This window comes from Delphinus delphis, chromosome 2, assembly GCF_949987515.2.
Source record: "Delphinus delphis chromosome 2, mDelDel1.2, whole genome shotgun sequence".
Classification (NCBI taxonomy): domain Eukaryota; kingdom Metazoa; phylum Chordata; class Mammalia; order Artiodactyla; family Delphinidae; genus Delphinus; species Delphinus delphis.
In genome coordinates, this window is record NC_082684.1 from 149,407,923 (window position 1) to 149,433,549 (window position 25,627).

The 25,627-nt window shown below is 35.5% G+C and overlaps 1 protein-coding gene across 8 annotated transcripts in view; it reads left to right on the forward strand.

The window, feature by feature from the left end:
* Window positions 1-25,627, forward strand: part of ATOSA (atos homolog A) — a 115,236-nt gene that overhangs the window by 81,805 nt on the left and 7,804 nt on the right. For 7 of the 8 annotated variants that reach the window (XR_009518488.2, XM_060005950.1, XM_060005947.1 and 4 more), the window contains exons 3-10: window positions 8,468-8,652; window positions 9,612-9,814; window positions 10,095-10,220; window positions 10,999-12,847; window positions 14,975-15,094; window positions 18,287-18,366; window positions 19,088-19,196; window positions 22,742-22,900. Coding sequence is in view for 7 of the 8 variants with exons in the window: in XM_060005950.1 (XP_059861933.1) it covers window positions 8,468-8,652; window positions 9,612-9,814; window positions 10,095-10,220; window positions 10,999-12,847; window positions 14,975-15,094; window positions 18,287-18,366; window positions 19,088-19,196; window positions 22,742-22,900 (2,831 nt within the window). In the remaining variant the exon portion in view is untranslated. The remainder of the gene's footprint in view (window positions 1-8,467; window positions 8,653-9,611; window positions 9,815-10,094; window positions 10,221-10,998; window positions 12,848-14,974; window positions 15,095-18,286; window positions 18,367-19,087; window positions 19,197-22,741; window positions 22,901-25,627) is intronic. The other variant, XM_060005951.2, reaches the window with a different exon arrangement.

A 25,627-nucleotide genomic window follows, 5' to 3' on the forward strand; every position in this document is an offset into this window, starting at 1 on the left:
ATTATTAAGAACTATTGGTAGTGGAAAGTGGGCTCCTACAGATGGTTCTCTACTTACTGATACTGTTTGTGACCTTGGGCAAATGATTTTACAAATTTAGTTTTTTCATCTGTAAAATGAGAGAAAAACCTATGCCTTCGCATTTATTTTTGTTTTATTTCATTTTGTAAAATAAATTTATTTATTTATTTATTTATTTATTTATTTATTTATTTATTTATGGCTGTGTTGGGTCTTCCTTGCAGTGTGCAGGCTTTTCATTGTGGTGGCTTCTCTTGTTGTGGAGCATGGCCTCTAAGCGTGTGGGCTTCAGTAGTTGTGGCTTGCAGGCTCAGTTGATCCGCAGCAAGTGGGGTCTTCCTGGACCAGGGCTCGAACCCGTGTCCCCTGCATTGTCAGGAGGATTCTTAACCACTGCACCACCAGGGAAGTCCCTATTTTATTTTAAATTTAAGAAACGTTAGATGGAAAATAAAAGAAAAAAGAAACAGTATGGTGCTCACTATGTGCCAGGCAATATTCTAAATATTTTACAAATAACAACCTATTAACTACCCTCTGAAGGTCAATACTACTATTATTGCCATTTAATAGATTTTTTAAAAACTAAGGCAAAGAGAGGTTGTATCGCTATAACTTGTACAAAGCCAAACAACTAGCAAGTAACAGAACTGTTTGCCTGACCTCAGAGTTCATGTTCTTAACTATTACTTTATGCTAATTAATGAGAATTAAGATGAGGAAGCACTTGATAAAACACTCCACAACTCAAGATGATAATGATCATCTTTGTTTAACTGAATGTTTGTATTACGTGACAATTAAAATTTATAGCCAATTTTCAAAGAGCTAGATTATTATAAAAACATACACATGACTTTGTTTTTCAGATAGAACCTCAGAATATTCATTGTTTTAATCATAATTTTGAATTTTGGTGGTTACTGTAGATGTACAGCAGAAATACTTGGTTGAATTTAAACCACACACGTCTAGAAAGCTTTTAAAGTCAGTCCATGATAAGTTTGTTTACAGATCACTTGCCTTTTTCATAATAGAGTGCTGAGGATTTTTTTAAATTCAGTTTAAGCTTTGTTGTTGGCTAACAAAAACAGAGAATATTTTTGTGTTTGAAGGTACTCTTCTGACAGTGGAAATATTTATGTGTCACTAGTATTAATAAAATAATAGTACAGATATAAAGTTGCTTTCATTTATAGCCACAGCCACTATTTTTTGCACTTGTCATTAAAGTCAGCTTTGTCTTTTATTCTCTGCTTAAAGACTTCTCATGGTGTATAAGTCAAGTTGCACTAGGAATGAAGAAACCTGGATTTCTCCAGTATGCATACTGCATACAACTTTAAGCAAGAAAGTTAATGTCTTTTTACCTTACTCTCTTCATCTGGAAGTAAGGTAGATTAGGCCACATGATTTCTAAGGTCCTTTACAATTCTCACTTAAAACAGAAACACTCAACACATACCTATGAGATTGGAACATATAAATGAGAAACCAAAAATATTTCAATGTATGTAGAACTTAACCCATTAGGAGATAAACATCTATGAAATATTAAGAATATTTTTATAAAGAAATGGATGGGTTAGTGTAACTCTGGAAGTGCCTGCAGTTGGGAGAGGGTTGGCTAAAGTTAGCAGTACAGAAAGAAAAAGCAGTGGTACAGGGTGAGAAATGAGTAGAGCGTGGTATAGACAGCAGTTTGGGTAGAACACAGAGAGCAGTAAAAGATGAGATTAAGAACCAGAGGTGGGTGGAGTCTTAAGCAGGGTCACCTCAGTGTATAACTTCAAGAGGCAGTGTTCACATCAGAATCTGGCAATGCCCAGCCAGAGTAGCTACCTCTGTACAGTGGCGCTGGCCCTAATGTCAGGCTTAAGAGTTCACACTGGGTTTAATAGGAAGTTAGGGAGCCAGTAAAACAAACAAACAACAAACAGAAAAACTTTGAGGAATGTGATGGAATGGCTTTCGGGAAGATTGATCTGCATCAGGGTGCAAGATGAATAAAAAAGGGCCTAGAGTCCTAGACCATAGCTAGGAGACTGGTGTAGTAATTTATGTGTAAAGTAATAGGAATCTAACTTGGTAACTGTTTTGAGGTTAAAAAGGAAGGTTTAATTTCAAGAGAAATTTGAAGAACAAGTTAGTGACTTGTTCAGTCACTGGATTTTAGGACCATAAAGAGGGAGAATCTCCTGCCCCTGTACCATAGACTTAGAAGGGAACTTCTCTTATTCCCTTTTGGGATTTGGCGACAATTTTGTATGAGTGATGATTTTGCATGTGTAATACTTATATTATTGTGATACATGAATTGCCATTGTGTTAAGAGAGGACTAGGAAAGTAGGCTTTTGTATTTATCATCTGTACCCTTCAGAATAATTGACAATGTATGTCACATCTAATCTTCCATCATCACCACCTACTGAGATCGCTATTGTCAAAGTCACCAATGACTTCCTTATTGTCAAATACAGTGGTCATTTCTTTGTTTATATTTTATTAAACCTCACTAGTGTTTAAGACCATTGGCCATGCCCTCCATGAAACATTTTTTTTCTCACAGCTTCCATGATACCATACTTGACATATACCAGCTCCTTTTGCTGGTTCATCATCTTCTAACAGATCTCTACTTCTTAGAGTGCCTCTGGCCTTTGTCATGAATACCCTCTACATGCTTCTAGGTAACTCTTCACTCTAAATACCATCCAAATGCCAATGATTCCCAAAACTATATCCCCAACCCTGGAAAACAACAACCTCCTAACTAGTATACCTACTCTGATTCTTTTTCCCCTATTCTGTTATCAACATAGCAGTCAGAGCGATCATTTAAAAAAGTAAATCAGATCGTGTCACTTCTCTAGTTAAAACCCTCCAGTGACTTCCCATTGCATTTAGGATAAAATCTGAACTCCTTGCCCTAGCTTCAAAATCCTGTGTGATGTAGTCCCTGCCCACCATTCTAAACTATAGTTCTTACCACTTTCCCTCTCTGCTACTGCCATTCCAGCCTTACTCACCTTTTAGTTCCTGGGACATTACTCCTTTATTGTCACCTTAGACCCTCTGCTCAGAATGCTCTTTCCTCTGATTTTTGAATTGCTTGTTCCTTGTTCAGACCTTGGCTTAATTAAATGTTATCTGCTCAGAAAAGCCATCCCTCAACAGTTAGTATAAAGCATTTACATAATTATTCTCAATTTTTGCAATTATAGCATGGCACTTAGCACCATCTTCATACCTACATACTGGTAATATCAACTGAGAGTCCAATTCTCTGAGCATAACCTCTTCTACTAATTCTTAACACCCTTTCTCAGATTCATCCATATGTTTCTCATATTATCAGTTTGAGGTGCTAGTTCTTACCTAATTATTTTTAAAAGATTATTTATAAAGAGAAAAAAAGAAAGCAAAGCAAAGCAGAAAAGTGTTTCAAACTGCTAAGTTCTAATTTTTCAACACCAGAACCAGTGTGCTGTTACTTACGTGTGTCTTCACAAATTCCTCTACTGAGTAACCAGACTATGATCTCCTTAGCAGGGGTTTTACAAAACAATAACTCTAATTAAAATATATGACACTATGTAATTCTTTTATTTACATATTATTTTTCAGTTAATAGGCTTTATCATTTATCTAATGCCAGTCAGAGAATAGTAATTTATTTAAAATTTAGTTTATGTGTTTGTGTGTTTGCTTTATAGGACTGATAATATTTTGTTGCATGTATATCTTTCTATGCATGTGTAATTCCACAAACACATGATCATAACATTCTTTTGAGAGTTGTGTTTCACTTATGATGTAGATAATCTTTCCTTGTCAAAAGTAGATCTATATCATTATTTTAGATAAAACTGTACCACAGTATATTTAACCAGTCCCTTTTTGTTGGACATTTAGATTGATTACAATTATTTTTGACTGGTATAAACATTTTTTTTTTTTTTGGTATAAACATTTTAATAAATATCCTTCAACATTCATCTCTGTGTACTTGTTCTATTATTTCATTGGAGTAAATTCATGGAATAATTTTTAGTCGTATTATTAGATTGTCCATCATAAGTTTGAAAGGACGTTATTTTTAGAGAAACTTTGTTTTTGGCAATCCCCCAGGGGTTCTCATGCTTCTCTTGCCATTTTATTCCATATATGAGGGGGGTGCAATCTACTACCTTGGCAGGCTTTAGAAGTACATTGAACAGTATATACAGCAGCCCAATGGTAGGAAGGACCTTCTTCTGTTTCCTTGAGACAGAGCTTTGAAGTATCCTAGGTTTTTGTTTTAAATCAAGGATCCAGAGGCACCACCATTAAGTGTTTATGATGAGTTCTGATTGAGAGGGGCTCCTGGTTAGGGCCTCCCAAGAAGGAAGTGGTGGTTCTGGTCTCTCCCCTAGGTTTTTTATGAAGTACTTCTGAAGAACAGAGATTCATAGACTCTCAAGGTTGAAAGAACCACTGCAAGTCTAATTCAGTTTCCACTTGACAGCTAAATCCCTTCAACCACACCCCTGGCAATTGTTTATCAGTCTGTTTGTGCCTTGGTGATGAAGAATTTACTTCCCACGTTAGTCTGTTTCACCTATGGGTCATTCTGATTATTTAAGGTTTTCCCAGTGGCCAAATTATTAACCTCTTTTGTTGGAGAGAACAGATGAAGAACTTTAAGATGGCTGAACTCCGGAGCCAGAAGAGTGTGCCACAAAAAAGGAGCTAGTCTGGTCATGGCTTCTAGTCCGACTGTGGTGTAAGCACTATCCTCATTGAGGTTTTGGGGGCAGAGGGACTATGATTTGATTGATTAATTCCCACTGTCAATTGTCATTGATAGCCTGTGACAATTTATAACATCCTTTCTGTTCTTTTCAAAGTTATATTTCACATCAAATAATTTATCTCTTTTAAAATGTATAGCTAGTAGGTAAGCCTTAGCAGCCCGTATTTGTCTAGATTTGCAGCACTTTTTGTTTTCGTAAAGAGTAAATTGTTTTCAGAGACCCAAAAATTATACCTTATTTCTTGAGTAAGCTATGTCCTCAAAGTATCGTCGGATCTAATGAATTTTCTTTAGTATGACATAAAATTTCCCAGTTCCTTAGTCATATTCTTTATTACAGTAAACTCTGCACTATGGCAGAGGTTTTAGAGATTGAAATTATCAAAATTTTAATAATGCAACTTTTCTAATGACTACTGTGATTTAGTATTCTCATTTATTAAAATTCAGACACTCATAAATTTTTCCTGACAAGTTCCTAAAGGTTGTCATCACGTAACAGTTCTTTAAAATTTTTATTGGAGTATAGTTGCTTTACAGTGTATAACAGTTTAATTTTTATCACTTTAAACTTGGTAATTTCTAGTATATGAGTAAGCCATTTCCTGATAGGGTTGTTTTTTATTTTTTTACAGTAGCTCCTTGTTAATTATCTATTTTAAATATAACAGTGTGTACATGTCAATTCCAAACTCCCAATCTATCCCCCTCCCCACCCTTCCCCCCAGTAACCATAAATTCATTCCCCCTTCCCACCCTTCCCCCAGGTAACCATAAATTCATTCTCTAAGTCTGTTTCTGTTTTGTAAGTAAGTTCATTTGTATCATTTTTTTCCTTAGATTCCGCATATAAGTGATATCATATGATATTTGTCTTTCTCTCTCTGACTTAACTTCACTTAGTATGATATCTCCAGGTCCATCCATGTTGCTGCAGGTGGCATTATTTCTTTCTTTTTAATGGCTCAGTAATATTCCATGGTATTATATATGTACCACGTCTTCTTTATCCATTCATCTGTCAATGGATATCCTGCTAGGGTTTTGGAGATAAATTATAATTTAAAAAAAATACTGCCAAATATATATGAGACATTACTTAGGCTGTGAACCATCCTTGGTACTCACATGGAGTAACTGACATCTTGACATCATTCAGCTTTCCATAGTGTAAGAGCCACTGCTCTGCCACAATTCTTAGCTCTGCAGGATTACCCCACAGTCCGAGAGAGGGAAAAGGATGAGCCCAGAGAAATCTCCCGGGAGCTAAAATCATCCCATGTAGCCAGCCCATGGCAAGCCTGAGCTAGCCTTGAAAACCCACAGAACCATCAGAGAAAGGTCTGAATGGATTTGTTTTTATGTCTTTTGCTTCCCTCTGAAGGACACCATGGTTTAACTCAGTGAGTCCCAGGAGACCACCGGAGACCCTTGGCTTATGACCTAATTGGTTCCTGGAGGAAAGTTGAAAGTTGAGACCTCTTTTTTTCCCCCAGTTTGGCACATTATTATAAATTATGGTCCTTTTCCTGGAAACAAATCCTGTACCACAATATTCCAAAATATATTGTTAAAATATATGTTGAATACATATTATTTATATTTTTACAAATGTCTATTAAAGTATATAAAGGCAAAATTTGTAGCCACAGTGAAAGGAAGCATGTGTGGGGTAGTTAGGGACTCAGATTCTAGAACCAGACTTGTGTAGGTTCAAATTTCAACTTTGCAACTTCCTAGCTGGGTGATCTTGGGCGAGTTATTTAACCTCTCTATGCTTCGGTTATCTATAAAAATGGTGGTAATAGTCCCTTCTAGAGGTGCTTTGAGGAGTAAATGAGTTAATGTATAGAAAGTAGTGAGAACTGGCAATGCCTAACAACATTACTAAGTGCTGGCTGTTATTTTATATATTGCAAATGGTCATTTTAGGGACTGAATGGTCTTAAAATACCAGCTCAATCAAGTTGGCTCTCAAGACTCCTTCTTTTCCTGGTAAGGCCTTCCTGAGGCTAGAAATAGGCACTCGTCGTCATACTCTTCAAGGCTATTCACAATCAGGCTCCAGTCCTGCCTTTTCTACACTGTTTTTGTACAAATGCTCCGCTCAAGTTGCACTTTCTCTCTCATGGTTCAGCTTAACATCTACCTCTTTGGCAAAATTTTACCACTGTTATCTGAACTTCTTTGGAATTTATTATATGCTTCAGTGTTCTATTGTTTTAAAAAATCGTCCCTGAATCAAATCCTCTGAAACTATTAGCTATGTGCAGTACAACTTTGTGTCCCCTTGTCACCTACTACAGTGTGCTAGGCACTTAAAATATGTGTTGCTTAGCTGGCAGAGATAAGAGAAAGCAACCTTTTCAAGTTTGCACTATAAATTGAATTTCGTGTGTGCATGTACACATGCATGCATGTTCAACCTGCATAGCAGGTTAACAGTTTTAAAGACTAACCGTGCTTTTAAAATTGGAGGACTTGTGAAAAAAATTTAATTTAATATATCTAAGTGAAACATCTGCAGGTTAGATTGTTTGGAACTGCCTAGTAACCAAAAAATATCACACTTCATATATTGCAATACAGGCCTGCATCTCCTGTTGGATAATTATAAAATTTCTTCCTCTGAAACTACTACCACTGCATAGCAAGGAAAGAGAAGGACCCTGTGGCTGTGAGTGTCCACATCACAGAATTAGGGCTCTAAGAACAAGGAACTAGTTAAGGAAGGGAGAGGGAGAGAAAGGGAGAAACATACATTTGTATCTGCCTCTTTTTCTAATATTTAATAACAGTAATAAAACGTCTTAGCTGAAAATATTTATATGACCTAATAAGACATTTTGACCTTTTGGCTATTGGCGAAGTTTTGTGTGTGAAAACTATTGTATTTGGTGTCCAAAAATATCATTATCTAAAAGATTATAAATGTACTCCTAAATCTTAAACATTTTAATTGAAGTTTACATAAAAACAATTTTATGCCGTAATTTTAACCGGCTTTGTCTTAAATGAAATTTTGAATTATCCATCATCATCTGACTTCTGTACCTTGTGAATTAAGAGTTTATTGGGTTTTTTAAATAAGTTTGTTTATTTATTTATTTTGGCTGCGTTGGGTCTTCGTTTCTGCGTACGGGCTTTCTCTAGTTGCGGTGAGGGGGGGCTACTCTTCATTGCGGTGCTCGGGCTTCTCATTGCAGTGGCTTCTCTTATTGCAGAGCACGGGCTCTAGGAGCGTGGGCTTCAGTACTTGTGGCTCACGGTAGTTGTGGCACATGGGCTCTAGAGCACAGGCTCAGTAGTTGTGGCGCACGGGCTTCGTTGCTCCGTGGCATGTGGGATCTTCCCGCACCAAGGCTCGAACCCATGTCCCCTGCACTGACAGGCGGATTCTTAACCACTGCGCCACCAGGGAAGTACCAAGAGTTTATTGTATTTTAATTGCCTCACTTTTATTCTCTTTTCACTCTTTGTTAGTGAATATACTTGAATTTGGGCTATGGTATTAGTTATTTTAGACATAAAAAAGTGAGTTCTTGTAAAGCAGTTATACTCCAATACAGATGTTAAAAAAAAAAGAGTTCTTGTCAAGAATACCTTAAAGCAAGGACCCATCTTTCTTTCTTTCTTTTTTTTGATACCAGATAGTCTGGATGAATATTTTGAATATGATGCAGAGGAGTTCTTGGTCTCTCTGGCCTTGTTAATAACAGAAGGACGAACACCTGAATGTTCTGTTAAAGGTCGGACGGAAAGTTTCCATTGCCCTCCAGCACAGTCCTGTTACCCAGTAACTAGCAAACATGAATGTAGTGATAAGCTGGCCCAGGTGAGAACTGTGTTTTGAATGTTTTTTATCTTTTATATAAACCTGTTTAAATTCTGTCATTGACTTTGTTAAATCACAATTATAATGTTCACATTTAAGTATAAAATTGGTCACAACATAAAGAAAAGGTACTAATCCTGAACTGCAGCTAATAATTTTGGCTGTGAACAAGGCTCTAAAAGGCTTTTCCATCAGCAGGCAGGTGGGCAGCCAGTTTCATACCTGCCTCCACACACACCAGATTTAAGATTATCTTTGTTACTATGAATTAGCTTTTCTTTAGTTTTAGTCTCAGCCCCGGTTCATCAACTTTGTGTTCTTGTTTATTTAATAGATTGATGTTCATAATTATTTTCCCCACATTAATCACTTTCCCTCTTATATCCCTCCCCTTTTTAATGGGAGGATACTTTTTGCTATCATTAATGTTTTTGTAGAATACTGTTAAAAATATTTATTTTGATATGTAGCGTATAATTTGCTGTAAGGATTTTCCTCCCAGTCAGTCTCTTAACTGTAGTCCAAAATTTTAAACTTCTAAAAATGTTGTCTACTTTGAGTGTTTAATGAAAATGAGTTTTTAATATTTTGATCTTAGAATGAATCTTTCCTCTAATTAATGATGATGTAATTAACAAATGAGGCGAGGCTGGGCCATCTTGCGGCCTGTCAGACATTGGGCATGGCAGTTCTTTTTCCGCAAAATAGAGCAAAGATATCCTCCCCGGAGAAAATTTGCATCATAATTGTTGTTTGCTACTAATCCCCACACTCTAGAGCTCCTAGTGCTGATGCATTGTTTAATGAGGAAACCTAAATAGGCAGACAAGCCTGAGCTGAGCCCTGCAATAGGCAACTCACTTTCTTACAGATGTCTGCTTTACAATTATATTTTTCAAATTTAAATATAAAATTGGGTGGGCTCTTGAGCCATTTTGCTTATCTCCATCTTCTTCAAGTGTCGCCAAGCCCGACGAACTAGGTCTGAGGTCGCATTATTGTGGAAGAATAACCTTCCAATCATGGTGGAAGTGATGCTACTACCAGATTGCTGCTACAGTGACGATGGGCCCACCACAGAAGGGATTGATCTAAATGATCCTGCAATTAAGCAAGATGCGTTATTATTAGAAAGATGGATATTGGAGCCAGTTCCTCGACAGTAAGTTGAACTGAGTTTGAAGTTGTCCTTTGTAAATCAGGTTTTCCATTACTTTCTATAAATTATTTTAATAATATATCATATCTTTGAGTCCCTCTATTTATGTAGTAAAATTTACATATTTAGTACTTATGTGACTTCAAATGACACTGGTAAATGCACTCTTATACTCTTGAAAGCACATGTCCTGAGTGATATGTTTATTTCAGCTTTTATCTTTCTAAAATTTAGCCATTTTGTACTTGTTGACATTTAGATGATGCTTTTTTACTTCCCTTAGGAGTGGCGATCGATTTATTGAAGAGAAGACTCTCCTATTGGCTGTCCGCTCATTTGTGTTTTTTTCTCAATTAAGTGCTTGGCTGAGTGTTTCTCATGGTGCTATTCCACGAAATATTATTTACAGGTATGTCTAGGGCAGAAAAAGGACAATGTGTATTCAGCTACAGTGGTTAGCTACTGAATGACATTTTACCTTTTAGGCAGTTTATATCCTTCATTTCTAAATATAAGTGGACAAAATTTACTGAAATTAAAAATTAAAAACTTTACTTGTTTTTCAAAACAAGTTGGAGAAATTTAGATATGACTCAATATGCATTTTGCTTCTTGGGTTAAATCTGGTGTAGAATAGTTTTCAGAGAACTTTTTAGCTTACTTTACAGAACTAACAATGAGAATGTACCACCATTATAAATAAAGTGGAAAAACTTTCTGGGTTGCTGAATTTCCATAATGGTAGACTTAATTTTTAGATCCTGAAAATTATAAACACACAGGCTGCTGAACAACTGTCTTAACTGTCTCTTTAGGCAGGTGGCCGTGAGATAGAGAGTATCTCTTAATCACCATGCGCAACAGAATTAGCTGAATCCATTTATTTAGTAGTAAATGGAAAGTCCTTTTTTCTGTTTTGACAACAAATTTTAAATTATAGTATTTTTGAGCTTTAATGCTTTAATAGAATGGTGTTCTTAAAAAGAAGATGGTCTCTATTCCAGGTATAATCTATTTATGTTGGTTTTGTTAGAATGACATGCATGGTAAAGTAGGTTAAAATAAAATCTCAATAGTAATTAATGCAAACAAAGGTAAGTATATGACTGTTTAACATTTTTTAAATAACATATAATAATGATATGTTTTATAATCCACTGATTCCATTTTTTTCTGTGTGATTCTAGAATCAGTGCTGCTGATGTAGACCTACAGTGGAATTTTTCACAAACTCCAATTGAACATGTGTTTCCTGTTCCCAATGTGTCTCACAATGTGGCCTTGAAAGTCAGTGTTCAGTCCTTGCCCAGACAATCTAATTATCCAGTTTTGACCTGTAGTATTCACACTAATATTGGCCTTTTTGAGAAAAGAGTTCAAGACCATGAACTTAAAACCCATCAGCACCGAAATTCTACTGAAGCAGAGCAATGTAGTACAAACAGTTCACAGCGTCTGTGTAGCAAACAAACTTGGACCATGGCACCCGAAAGCATAATATTACATGCAAAAAATGGCACAACTCCAGAATATACTGCAACTGTCAAAAATGTCAAACTATATCCGGGCACTAGTGGTAAATCTGACTATGGAACATCTCAAGGCAATATTCTGGGCTTCAGTGGTATAGGAGATAAAAAGTCACATGAAACATCAGTGAGAACTTTAAAATCATTTTCAGTGATTGATTCTAGTGAATCTAGCCGCCAGAGTTCCTGGCAGTCAGTTGGTGAGACTAATCCTTTAATAGGCTCTTTAATTCAGGAGCGACAAGAAGTTATTGCAAGAATAGCTCAGCATTTGATTCATTGTGATCCAAGCACTTCACATGTTTCTGGACATCCACTTAATACACAAGAATCTAGTTCACTTAATTCAAAGCTTTTCCGGGTTTCACAAGAAAATGAAAATGTGAGAAAATGTAAAGAAACGTTCTCCATTTCTTTTGGTAATCCAGCGCTCACCTCCTCAGAAGACACCAATGAAGGGAAAATTCGAGTAAAACCAGAAACTCCTCGAAGTGACACTTGCATTTCTAATGGTCTTCATTCTGATCAGTCTGTTGGTGAGATTAATCCTTTGATAAGCTCTTTACTCCAGGAGCGGCAAGATGTCATTGCAAGGATTGCTCAGCACTTGGAGCACATCGATCCAACAGCACCTCACATGCCCCGGCAATCATTCAACATTCAGGACTCCAGTTCAGTTCCTTCTAAAGTGTTTAGGAGTTCCTATGAAGACAGAAATTTGTTGAAGAAGAACAAGGATGACACCTCTGTTTCCATTTCTGATACAAAATTTTCCTTGTTAGATAACATCAGTGAAGGGAAACACTTAACACCTAATAAACGTTTTAGTTCTTTTAAATGCAATAGTAATGTCAAGCCTTCTTTGAAACCTCAAACAAGAAGAAATCTGCATCAGAACAATCCTAGTGAAATCCAAAGTACATTTCAAGAGACACAGAACAAAGCCACTGGTTTAATGAATCCTTCAAATATGTCTCTTTGCAAAGAAGATAACTTAGATTTCACAATCAGATTGGAAAACACACTTTCTGAGTGTCAATTTAAGGAAAAAGAAATTGACAATGAAATCAATAAACAGTATTCAAAATGTAACAGTATTGACAAACAGATTTGCACAAATAAGTATAAGGACAAAATAATAATAAATGAAAATTATAATCCAGAATCTTTTAACAATCACCAGTTTGATCATTCAAAAAAAAATGACTCGAAAATAAATGTTACTGTGTTGGAAATGTCTGGATATTTGAACAAACATGCAAATGAGTGCTCAGATAAAGACTCAAAAAAGCCTAAGTCATGCGAACAAAATACTCAACTTAATAGTATAGAAAATTACCTCAATAAAGATAGTGAAGGTTTCAAATGCAAAAAGCCAAACCAATTAAACAATGAACAGGATAAGAAAGAAGATCCAGTTGATGAAAAATCTCAAAACTGTTCTCAGAGGAAGAATATAAAAGACTGTTTGTTTACGTGTGAACGCCTGAAAGATAAAGAGGTATTGGTAGGTAATATCTAACATTTCAAATGTAATCCTCAAACATTTGTTATGGTTTGAACTTTGTTTACAGGAGATCTAGTTAGGCCCAAGATGCCCATTATCTATAGAACTCACTGTCTGATATAATAAACATCCTTGTAAATAACCTGCCCACTTCAGAGCAAATGCTAGGTAAATTCTTCCTGTTGCCTTTTTTTGTTTATTTTAATACTGTGAACAGTTGCTGGAGAGTAAATAAGAGTCAGAAATGAAACTTGTATCATTAGCTTAAGGTATTGTTTGACAGCAGCTCTGGCCTAGTACAAGCAGTGTGCCCATTGTGTTATGCCTAGGAATACCTATAGTGAAATCACTGGGCTGTTGGTCAGAATACCCAAGTGTCAGTCCTGACAATTTGGTCCTTGAGTGAAGCTGAATAAATCACGTAACTTGTAAAACCCTCAGTCTCCTCGATTTTAAAATAAGAACGATGAATATCTTTTGCTTATAGTTGTGGTGATAATCAAATTATAGATTTTTAAACATTTTGTAAGCTTTTAATGCACTACCTAAATCAAAGATATTTAAGTTAGTTCCATTTTATTTGTCTACCAAATCACTTTTTAACTTTAGAAAATTATTACTAGGCTTAAATTTCCTTTATTTTTCCAAGAAGTATCACAAATTTATATCTCAGTTATATGGAAAACTACTTAACTGCCTCGATCCAAATCTGAATGACCTTGATTCATCTTCTTTATCATACAAATTAGTTTTGCCGGACATTAGAGTCTTAAAAGTATGCCATGTTTCCAATTAATATTTTTCAACAGACGATCTCTTTCTAACACATGGGTTTAATCAAATGACAGTTTCCAATTTCCTAAAACTATAATTGTCACAAAAACCTACCCTGGCCTTAAGAATACTAGCTTTTCACGATCCTTTCTGGTACCTAATAGGGAGACTTACTTTGACCATGGTATTTTTCAAGCCACTAAGATTTGTTTTTTCATACACTTACTTTAAATATAATTATATAGCATTTACTGGATGCCCAGGCACTCTTCTGAGTGTTTTATACATGCTGGCTTACTAAATCCTTTCACTACGCTCTGAGGTTAGGCGCTATTACTAACTCCAGTTTACAAATGAGAACTCTAGGCCCAGAGAGGTTAAGTAACTTGCCCAAGGTCATAAAGCTAGTAAATGGTAGAGCCAGGGCCCCAATTATTCTTCTCTGATTTTTATTCATGTGTTTTTATGCATTTTTTGTTTCTGGGTATAAATTTGCCATTTTAAATTCTTAAGAATTAGTCTGTTTCTTATATCACTTCAAAAACATGATACTGTGACTGTGTTAAGTATATTTTAAAATTCACATTTAAATTTTTGTATCATGCTGTACCAAATTATATTTTCTGAGAATGGCTCTTGCTACTGACATAGTTTTATATTTTAGAATATTTTACTAATTTTTTTCTGTGAGTTTTTTTTTTCCCACAGATTAAAAGAATTGAATATTAGCTTACTAGATGATAGACTGAGTTGTTTTTTTTTAAAACAAACTTATTTATTTATTTGTTTTTATTTTTGGCTGTATTGGGTCTTCATTGCTGTGCGTGAGCTTTCCCTAGCTGTGGTGAGCGGGAGCTACTCTTGGTTGAGGTGCAAGGGCTTCTTATTGCGGTGGCTTCTCTTGTTGCAGAGCACGGGCTCTAGGCGCACGGGCTTCAGTAGTTGTGGCTCGTGGGCTCTATAGCACAGGCTCAGTAGTTGTGCATGGGCTTAGTTGCTCCACAGCATGTGGGATCTTCCCGGGCCAGGGATTGAACCCCTTGTCCTCTGCATTGGCAGGCGGATTCTTAACCACTGCACCACCAGGGAAGCCCAGACTGAGTTTTGATAAATATGTTGATAAGGCAATTGTGTTTGGACATACTTTTTTTAGAATATTTGAGTTTATTCATCAACTTAGAAAAAACTCTTAAACACTGTTTTTTGATTAAAGTGTATATATATGTGTGTATAGATAGTTATATAGGTTGTTAGCTTTACCACCAAGGATGTAATACCTCAGTAGATGTTAAGAATAAATCTAGAAACAAAAAAATTTTAAATATTGCCATTAAAATCTAAATCTTTTCCTAGCAGAGAACTATACCACTTAAACACTCAAGTGTCTGGCGGAAACATAATTTTCATTCCTTGGATGGAACCTCAACCAGAGCCTTTCATCCTCGAACTGGATTGCCTCTTCTTTCCAGTCCTGTAAGTGTTTTTCTCTTATTTTATGTTTAGACTTGCAAAACATGTAAAATGTTTGCAAATCACTTTATCCAAATTTTAATTGAAAAAATTTAAATACCTTCAAAATAAATTTCTAGTGGGAAAACATTTTATTTTTTGATACATTTAATAGCTAAATGTTAATATGGAAAAAGGCAGAAAAAATGAATAAAAATGAATTTATTGTATTAGGATTATAAAATTTCTCTGAAATTCTTTTGTCCAGCGTATTAATTCTCACTAATGTAAAGAAAATACTTAGTGTAAAGTGGATTTTCTCTAAATAGATTTGTATCATAGTACTGTGGCTGGTTGACACCACCAGCTGAATCATCTGGGAATCAAATTTGTGGCTGTCTTTGACTTGCAACCTGTACAGTTAATCGTCTTATTTTGAGACGTTTCCCCACTCTACATTTACTAATAAATTTATAGATCTGAGTGTGATGGTTAAGAACCTCGCTTTGGCATCACGCTGACTTCACCCTAGCTGTGTGACATTAGGTGAGGAATATTGTCTCTCTGAGCCTCAGTTTCCTCATCTGAAAAATGGGTGATAATGTCTCTTAGTGTTGGGAAGATGATTAGTATCATTCCTGGTAAGCATTTGATAGTCGCTAAAGCTGCCATTTCGGTTAAACCAGAGGTAAGCAGTCAATATCCTAGTAAACTAAAAACATGTTTATTTTTGCTATTGACATAATTTTTGTTTTTATGTGAGTTTTTTTTAAGTAAACTCAAAGCATACAATATCTAGCATATTTTCAAAAATTAATTCTTGAATAAGAGATTTAGTTTTAAATTTGTAACTTGGACCTTAGGTGTTTATTTTAGGGAAGTTGAATTCTAAGCAATTTAAAATAACCCCAAATGTTTGACCTACGTATGAGGTGCTTTCAAAATGCCCAAATGATGAGGAAAAAACTTACAGCATCATGCTGGTGTAAAAAGCACTACAGACTTCTGTTCAATGTGGTGGACTGAGTTAATACAAGAAGATCCTTCCTCCTTCCCAAACACAAAAATCCTGGACAAAATATAACACAACTTTTAAATACATAATATAGTGTAAGTGCAAGAAAGGTAAATCTCCGAAACTAACTTGGGGCAAATTATGACCTTCTAGGATATCTAAATCTAATATAGTGCTAGGGTTTAATGCTCCTGCTGGATCAGGAGTCAGGTCTATACCGGTCGTAGCTGGGACCTAAAACCAAACTCCATAAAGCCAGAAACAGGTGAGGACTGCCATTCTAGAAATGGGAGAAGAGAAAAGAAATCACCTATTTACTTAAGGGGTGCAATAGGAGGGATAGAGTAGATGGGAAAAGAAGCCCCCAAAAGAATTTGGACCTAAGCCTAAGTCACCCATGGTTAGGGGGTTCTGAATTTGTGCTGTCTATGAGAAAACATGAAACTATCCCACATCTATCACCCATGGCACCAAGGATTTATTTTCATGGAAGATAACTCTTACTGAGGATGATCTCAGGGGAATTAAAATTACAAAGCACCTTAAAAGAATCAGCAAGAAGAAGTGGGAAAATTCATATTTAGGAATCCTGTTATCAGAGCAACTTGAAAGAGAATCAGAAATAATTCTTTTTAAAATGTTTCAAGACAGGGAGATCATCTTGGTGCTTTGTGTCCATCTAGAGGGGTGGGATAGGGAGGGTGGGAGGGAGGGAGATACAAGAGGGAGGAGATACGGGCTTATATGTTTATGTATAGCTGATTCACTTTGTTATACAGCAAAAACTAACACAGCATTGTAAAGCAATTACTCCAATAAAGATTTTAACATAAATAAATGAATGAATGAGTGAATGTATGTTCCAAGAGATAAATGAAGATAAAGACAGGGAACTGAGATAAGAGAACATGTGGGATTGGAAAAATAGAAATCAAAAATATGAAAAATATAATTGAAGTGTACACACACGTGCGCATACACATACACATGGATTAAATGGTGGACTGGAATCAGCTGAATAGAGATTTAGTCAATGGATAGACACGTATTAAGAAAGCACCTAGAATAAAGTGCAGAAGGGAAGAGAAATGGTAAAATATGAAAGAGCCCTGGAGGATAAAATGAGATGTTCAGTATAAGCCTAGTAGAAATTCCAAAAGGAAGGCTAGATGGAATGAGGAAAATGCAGTATTGGAAGAAATGAAAGTAGAAAACTTTCCTGAATTGAAGACATGAGAATTTGGATTGAAGATTTCACATTAAGTTCTAACTCCAAAATATAGAATGGTGCGCTTGTACAACTCTCAAAAATATTGAGGTTTTTTAGACTTTCAGTATCATCTGTTTCTTAGTCACAAATTAGACCAATCACTCAGATACTTTATACATATTTAACATTAATTCTAGAGACAAATCTGTCTAACTTGTATGTTGTATGTGATTTTACCTTTAATTTACACTTGGGTCTTTCATTTTTAGATCATTTTTAGCTAGTTGGTGGTTTGTCTTAAATGTAATTTGTTATACAATAGTGGTTAAAAATCCACAGTAGTATTTTTCAAACCTATTCTCTGTGAAGCCCCAGCCAGGGTTCTGGGAAATGTGCAGTCGGGTAGGGATGGTTAAAAGAACAGTAGAGTTGTCAGGACCCCAGACTCCCATCGCCATTTAATTCTTTTTTTCCCCCTTTTATTGTAAAGCTATTAATCATTTATTCCTACCCCCTCAATACAGAAGTATATAAAGTAAAAAAGTAAAAGTCTTATTATATTGTATGTTGGGATTACATGTAAGATTTGGTTTTAGAAAAAACTGGTTCTGGTTCTTAAAAAATCAAAACCGAGGGAATTCCATGGCAGTCCAGTGATTTAGACTCAGCGCTTTCACTGCTGTGGCCAGGGTTCAATCCCTGGTTGGGGAACTAAGATTCTGAAGTGCGGTTGGCCAAAAAAAGAAAAAAATAAAAACCTAGTAAAAGTGCTTTTATTAATCATCTTTTTTTCCAAACTAGTTAATAAAATGAGGACATAGGGACAATATGTAATAAAGAGCATGATTTTAATAAGCTGTTAGGAGAGAAGTTTTATTATTTTTTAAGATATGCTTAGCTTTCATTTGAAAATTGTCCTGTCAATTCAAGAAAAAAATTATAGTCTTCTGAAATTCTTTTGAAACCTAACAAGTGATTATTTTAACCTTAGGTTCCTCAAAGAAAGGCACAATCAGGTTGCTTTAATCTGGATTCTTCATTACTGCATCTGAAAAGCTTATCATCTAGAAGGTATTTATCTTAAAATTCATTAGTGTATATGAAATAATCTTGCACAAAATTCTAGCCTTTCACAGTAAATAATGTTGACTCTGAAAATCAAACTTTGAACAGGAATCCCATTTTTCAGTTTATCATTTTCAAGATGATTTCACACATACAGTTATTAAGGATGAGTGAGGGAGAAATTAAGATGATGAGTAACTAACTATACAGTGGTCATTATGATAAACAAAACACTTACATTGGTTTTAACATTTAAGTGGGTTTGTCTGTTTCTGGTCATTCACCTCCTCCTTTGTCTTATACTCCTTTGCAAAAAAGCCTTGGCAATTTGTTCCATGTTGACAAATAATACTCTCATTATATTCCTTAGTCACATAAGTTTGCCTTTGTATTCTAATTTTTAACTTAAAATGAAGATTGATATAGAAGACTGCATTACAATATTATATATTTCCAGTAGATGCTGCTATGTGATATGTTATAAATTCCACCTTGAAACCTAGGATGTTATTTATATTCTTTATCAAATATTATAACAAAGATTATAAAATCTAATCAGGAATTTAAAATGAGATATTTCATATCTTAAAATTTGGTTACATTAATTTTTTATTATGATAGTTGAAGTAAAATTGATCAGATCCTCCTAATTTAATTTGTACAAAAGTGAATTAGAAAATACTGTTGTTAATATGTCCATTTGCTGATTTGTTCTTTTTTTAAATAGTCCTCGACCATGTTTAAACATTGAAGATGATCCAGATATTCATGAAAAACCATTTCTGAGTTCTAGTGCTCCACCTATAACAAGTCTTAGTCTCTTAGGAAATTTTGAGGTAATGTTTTTTGAAACTATTTTAAGAGTTGAAGTTTCCTAACCTAGACCCATGGTGTCATTTATGTCATTTGTTCTTAAAAAGGAAATAAGTGGATTATATTTTTCTAAAGCCTTGAAATCACCTCCTTTCCTTTCCCTTTTTCTTTTTTCCTTATCCCTTTTTCCTTTTTTGATTTCCCTTTTTCCTTTCCTTTTCATGAGAAGTAAAGTTGGGAGAATTGTTGGCAGTGACATTTTAGAATTGGGTAGCTGGTGGAGGAGATGCAGGACTTAGGTGAAATCAGGTTGGATGGAGGTATCCGTTACTCGAGCTGGAAAGTAGACTTGACCGCACCTTCTTACCTGGTAAAACTGGCTCTGGGACCCAGGAAGGATGATGGTGAGCTGATAGCAGCTGATTCATGATCAAGGAGGCTGATTTTCAAAATCAAATAGTGCTTTGTACTATATTTGCAACTCCTCTGTAAATCTAAATTTATTATAAAATAAGATTATTTTTAAAAAATCAAATGGTTAAAGGTCTCTGATACATGTGCTGCTTTATTTAATGACTCTTCTACTTGGGATCAAGTATATCAAGGGTTTAGTTTTCTTCAATTAGAAAACAATCTTAAACATGAACCTGTAAGTGACATTTTAAAAAAAATTTTATTGGAGTATAGTTGATTTACAATGTTGTGTTAGTTGCAGGTGTACAGCAAAATGAATCAGTTATATATATATACATATATGCACTCTTTTTTAGATACTTTTCCCATATAGGCCATTACAGAGTATTGAGTAGAATTCCCTCTGTTACACAGTAGGTCCTAATTAGTTATCTGTTTTATCTCTTTTATATATAGTAGTGTGTATATGTCAATCCCAGTCTCCCAATTTATCCCTCCCCCCTTTACCCCCCAGTAACCATGTTTGTTTTCTACATCTGTAACTCTACTTCTGTTTTGTAGATAAGTTCATTTGTACCCTTTTTTTAGAATCCACACATAAGCGATATCACATGATATTTATCTTTCTCTGTCTGACTTACTTCACTCAGTGTGACAATCTCTAGGTCCATCCATGTCACTGCAAATGGCATTATTTCATTCTTTTTAATGGCTGAGTAATAGTCCATTGTACATATGTACCACATCTTTTTTATCCATTCCCCTGTCAGTGGACATTTAGGTTGCTTCCATGTCCTGGCTATTGTAAATGGTGCTGCAATGAACATTGGGGTGCACTTATCTTTTTGAATTATGGTTTTCTCTGGGTGTATGCCTAGGAGTAGGATTGCTGGGGCATATGGTACTTCTAATTTTTGTTTTTTAAGGAACCTCCATACTGTTCTCCATAGCGGTTGTACCAATTTACATTCCCAACAGTGATTTTAGGGAATTCCGTGGCAGCCCAGTGGTTAGGACTCCATGCTTCCACTGTAGGGGGCATGGGTTGGATCCCTGGTTGGGGAACTAAGATCTTGCATGCTGAGAGTTGGGGCTAAAAATATATATATATATATATATATATAAGTGTTTTTATATGTATGTGTGTGTGTGTGTGTGTATATATATATATGTATGTATGTATGTATGTGTGTATAAACATATATAATCACCTATGACCTTGCTCAACTTGCTTATTAATTTTATTGATTTGGAGGGGGCGGATTTTTGTATGTAGATTCCCACATCATCTACAAATAGGGACAGTTTTATTTCTTACTTTGTAATTTGTATGCCTTTTATTTCCTTTTCTTGTAGTTTTGCACTCAGTAGGGCCTAACATGCATGCTAGTACAATATATTCGTTTAAAGTCACAAAAATCTGAATAAAGTCGTAGACTACATTGGATCATTGGCCTTATCCATTAGCATTTTTGTGCTCTTTTTCTGAAATTTTCATACATCCTTAGAACATGTTTCTTATTTAAGAAACATTTATTGAGTACCTACTATGTGTCATGTTATATGCTAGGAATATAAAGCTAAATAATAAACTGCCTGCCTTAGAGAAGTTTACAGTCTGCTGGAGAAGTTGGACATATAAATAATCTATAAACCAAAGTAATTAGCACTGTAATAGAAATTTTCTCAGTCTCCATATATTTGTTCTCTCTGCTAAGGGACTGGGAAAGTTTTACTAAGGAGCTGTCATTTGAGCTTAGTTACAAAAGTTGAGTAGGAATTTGCCAAGTAAATTGTGTGAGAAGTGTCAAGGGATTCTAGACAAAGGGAGCTACATGTGCAAAGGCATATGTGTAAAAGTAGTAAAAGAGCATGGTGATATTGAAAAGCATCATCCAGAACTGGAGTATAAGACTGCGTGCAAGTGAGGAGAGCTGTGGTAAGAGATGTAGGGTGGGCCTTACGTACCATGCTGTGAGTATTTGACTTCATCCTGTGGACATCAAGAAACACAAAGTTTTTAACCTGGTGGGTAACGTAAGACTTTTTTTTTTTTTAAAGAAAAACTCTGGCAGTAATACAGATGATACACTAAAGATGGAATAACTAATTAGAGAGTATTGCATTTGTTCAGAGGAGAGGTTATGAGGGTCTGAGCTAGGTTACTGGTGTTGAGAGAGCTGAGGCTGTGAGACTGAGAGGTCCCATCAGCAGGGTATGGATTGGATTGATTGCAGGGCAGGAGGGAGATATAGAAGGCTCGTTGTAACATAGGTCTCTTGGTCTGGTCTTTTTGACACGGGACTTGAGAATTGCTGATGCCACTTTCAAATTTAGACTCATGAGGGCTTGGAGTGTTTCTTTTCAAAGAATTACTGAATCAAAGAAATGTTACTCACATTTCTTGATGTATGCATATATATGTTGATATATGTATAGGAAAGAGAGCTTGTGAAAGGTTTAACATGTTTCTCATACCTGGAAAGATAAACACTAAATTGTTAAAAGTGGTTTCCTCAGCAAATGAGCTTGGGAGAGATGGATAAGGAGCTTCTCTGTTGTTTGTATTTATGTACTTTTAAATTTTTCCCAATGTGTATTTACTGTTTTTTAAATTAAACTAAACAATAAAACATATGTCACATCCAACAACAATTTTTAAGAGGCAGTTGTTTTTCAGTTAAAGTTATGAGTACTTGGCTTTCTGTTTTGATGGAACTTCTGTATATGACCTGTTAACAAGTTTTCAAGTGCTTCTCTGTGGCTAACAGTAGAAATATACTCTGAGGAATAAGAAAATTTCTGATATTATACCTGCTCTGGTAGAGCATACTTTCTTTACAGAGATAAGAATAACTCATTAAACGATTATATCAAAATAATGGTGAAAAAAAAATAATGGTGAAGTTCAAAGATAGTTCAGTGTGGGGTTGGAATAGTAAGGAGGCCAAACTTTGTAAGGTGGTAGAAGATTGATTTGGGAGGGGGTTGATTTCAGGTCAGATGAACATTTGAAATGAGGGCATGGCAATGGCAGTGACCACTTTTCTAGTGCCAGAAAGCATACTAACATATTTCTTTAAATAGAAAGAAGGAATGAATGTGTTAACTTTTAAATTTTATTTCTTAAAAATTCTTTTATTTTGCCTTCCAGGAGTCTGTCTTGAACTATCGTTTGGATCCTCTCGGCATTGTTGATGGCTTTACTGCCGAGGTAGGGGCAAGTGGTGTTTTCTGCCCCACTCATTTGACTCTTCCAGTTGAAGTGTCATTCTACAGTGTTTCTGATGATAATGCTCCCTCTCCTTATATGGCAAGTATTTTTAATTGTCTTCTTCTGCTAAAATCAACCATCTTAATGACAAATACCTTTAAGTTTAAAGAGATTTAGTACTACTTTGGTGCCATGCTTGAAAATATAAAGCATTTCCTAAGAGGGGATTGAAGGCTGCATAGAGATGAATATGCCAAAATAACACCTCACAACTTCTTTCTGAGCAAGCTCTAATAACAGATATCCTCTATTACATTTGAGGATTGTGCTGAAAATTTACTTGTTTCTATGTAATATGAAAAAATGATAAAATTTTGATTAGTGACACTGTGATTCCATATCTTGCTGAGTTCACGCAGATTCTCAAGTGCTTACTGGGCACTCTAGTCCTAACAGTGTTGCCTTCACTATGATCCTCATCTCAGTAGAGTTTAGGTAAAGATTTGGTGACATACGGCTTTTGTGATGCCCTTTCACCCCCTTTCTCCTGTTTGGTTTATCTTTGGACCATTCGTTTTCCAATCCTAGGGTTCTTTAGAATACTAGCTATTTCTGACTCCATGCCAATGTTTTAGTGGAGAGTAAAATAGCTAAGAGGAATAAGAGCACTGTCTTGAGCCTTAGGATCCTATAATTTTATCTTTCCCATCTTTTATTCCAGTGGATTTGAGGATGAAATAAGCCCTCAACTGCAAAAATGATACCAAGTCCTGGTGTGTGATTACTATCAGCCCTTTTCCAAAAGACAAGTTAGTGGCTAGCAGTGCAAGTCTGTAAGAAGTTTACATTGATGGTATAAAATATGGAGTCAGATCTGGGTTTTTATGTTAGGTCTTACTTTGAGAAATACAAATTGCAGTAGGCATAGAAATATACAGCTCTGGTCTTGCTACTTGAATTTCCTAACTTACCTCCTGACCCAATTGCTTCCTTTCTAATATCCCTCTCCCCCACCTTCTAGGTTCCTCAAGGACATTAGCAGCAATGTCTTTTGTTATTAATAAAAACTATGAAAAGCAAATTCTGCATAATTGAGAAACAACAGAGGAAGGGAAGTTACAGTTTTTTAGGGACCTAAATGCAGTCTACTCATTATTGATGTAGTTTGTTCACGGAAGGTTGTTAAGCCTTATTCCATTCTAAGGGTGAAATTTTAATCAAGACTCTGATTGGTGTTTCATACTTTGATCTAAAAAGCACAGTGGTGTCATTTATTCAAAGTTTTCTTTTTTCAATAATAATAACACTTGTGGGTCATAATTGTAAAGATGCATAACAGTGGTTGTTATAAAAAACAGAGGCCCAGTTCTTCACAAGCCTACCCAGTTATCACATATACCACTTGTTACTCATTTACCATAGTAAGATGTATCCACTTTCCAGTATAATTTTGAAAAAATAACTGTTAATTTTAAATAATTAATAAAATGGAAAATATCATTGAGATAAGCTCAATACCAGAAAAAATGTGTATCTTACTGGAATGCTTACAATATTAGAATATAGCTATAGGGCTTCCCTGGTGGCGCAGTGGTTGAGAGTCTGCCTGCCGATGCAGGGGACATGGGTTCGCGCCCCGGTCCGGGAAGATCCCACATGCCACGGAGCGGCTGGGCCCGTGAGCCATGGCCGCTGAGCCTGCGCGTCCAGAGCCTGCGCTCCGCAACGGGAGAGGCCACAACAGTGAGAGGCCCGTGTACCGCAAAAAAAAAAAAAAAGAATATAGCTATAAAGATGGCCATTCTGCTTTACTGGGACATCAAGAAGTCTCATTAGTTTCAGGTATTCTATTGGCACATGGTAATAAAGAATGGAAAGATAAGATCTGAGGTCATTAGTGTACAGAGTCCCTGATGACCATTAGGATGAGTTAGAAACAAGTAAAAGAGTGAATTGGCTGAAAGTCAGCTCAAAAAACTATCTTTGAGTGAAATTCATGAGCAAGAGGTAATTTGAACTATGCTTTAAAAAAGCAAAATAACATTAATTCTTGACCTTGGTTGACCTCTAAAAAAATAAGGATTAAGAGATAAAGGATTTAGGGGGAAAGTGGGGGTCGGGGGTGGGATGAACTAGGAGATTGGGATTGACATATATACACTAATATATACAAAATAGATAACTAATAAGAACCTGCTGTATAAAAAATAAATTAATTAAATTAAATTTTAAAAAGAGAGAGATAAAGGATTTTATCACTCTGTCTCCAGAAAGCACACACAAATGATCACAGATTTTGAATAAATATTGAAAAGAGTCTAAATTAGGTTAAGTTAGTCTATCCTTTAAGAATCTTTTTCTTACTTTTCTCTGATAATATTCTTTAATAAATTTTCCAATATGTAATTGTTTTTACTCATTAGGTATGGGTTCCCTTTACAAATGACCCAGTCCAAATTTTAGACCACGGATCTTTCCTACTGTAAATTAATCAAATTAATCTTATTCGGTAGGGAGTGTTATTTGTATTTTGGTAGTTTAGTCTGTTTTCAAAGGTCTGATCATGTTTTGATAAGATAGTACATATCACAGACCAGTGGAGCTGAGACACCAAACTCCTATTTGTTACTCTAATAATAACCTTGGGACCTCTCATGACAAATTATACAAATGACTTGCAAGGGTGAAATTTTAGCACAGAGAATTCTGTCTTTGTGGAGTAGAGATAGTACAGGGCTTTTCATTAAATAATTCCTTTTAGACTAGCTCAAAGCCATACAAATGTCTCTCTCCAATCCTATGTCAGTAGTAAAAATGTTCTCCAAG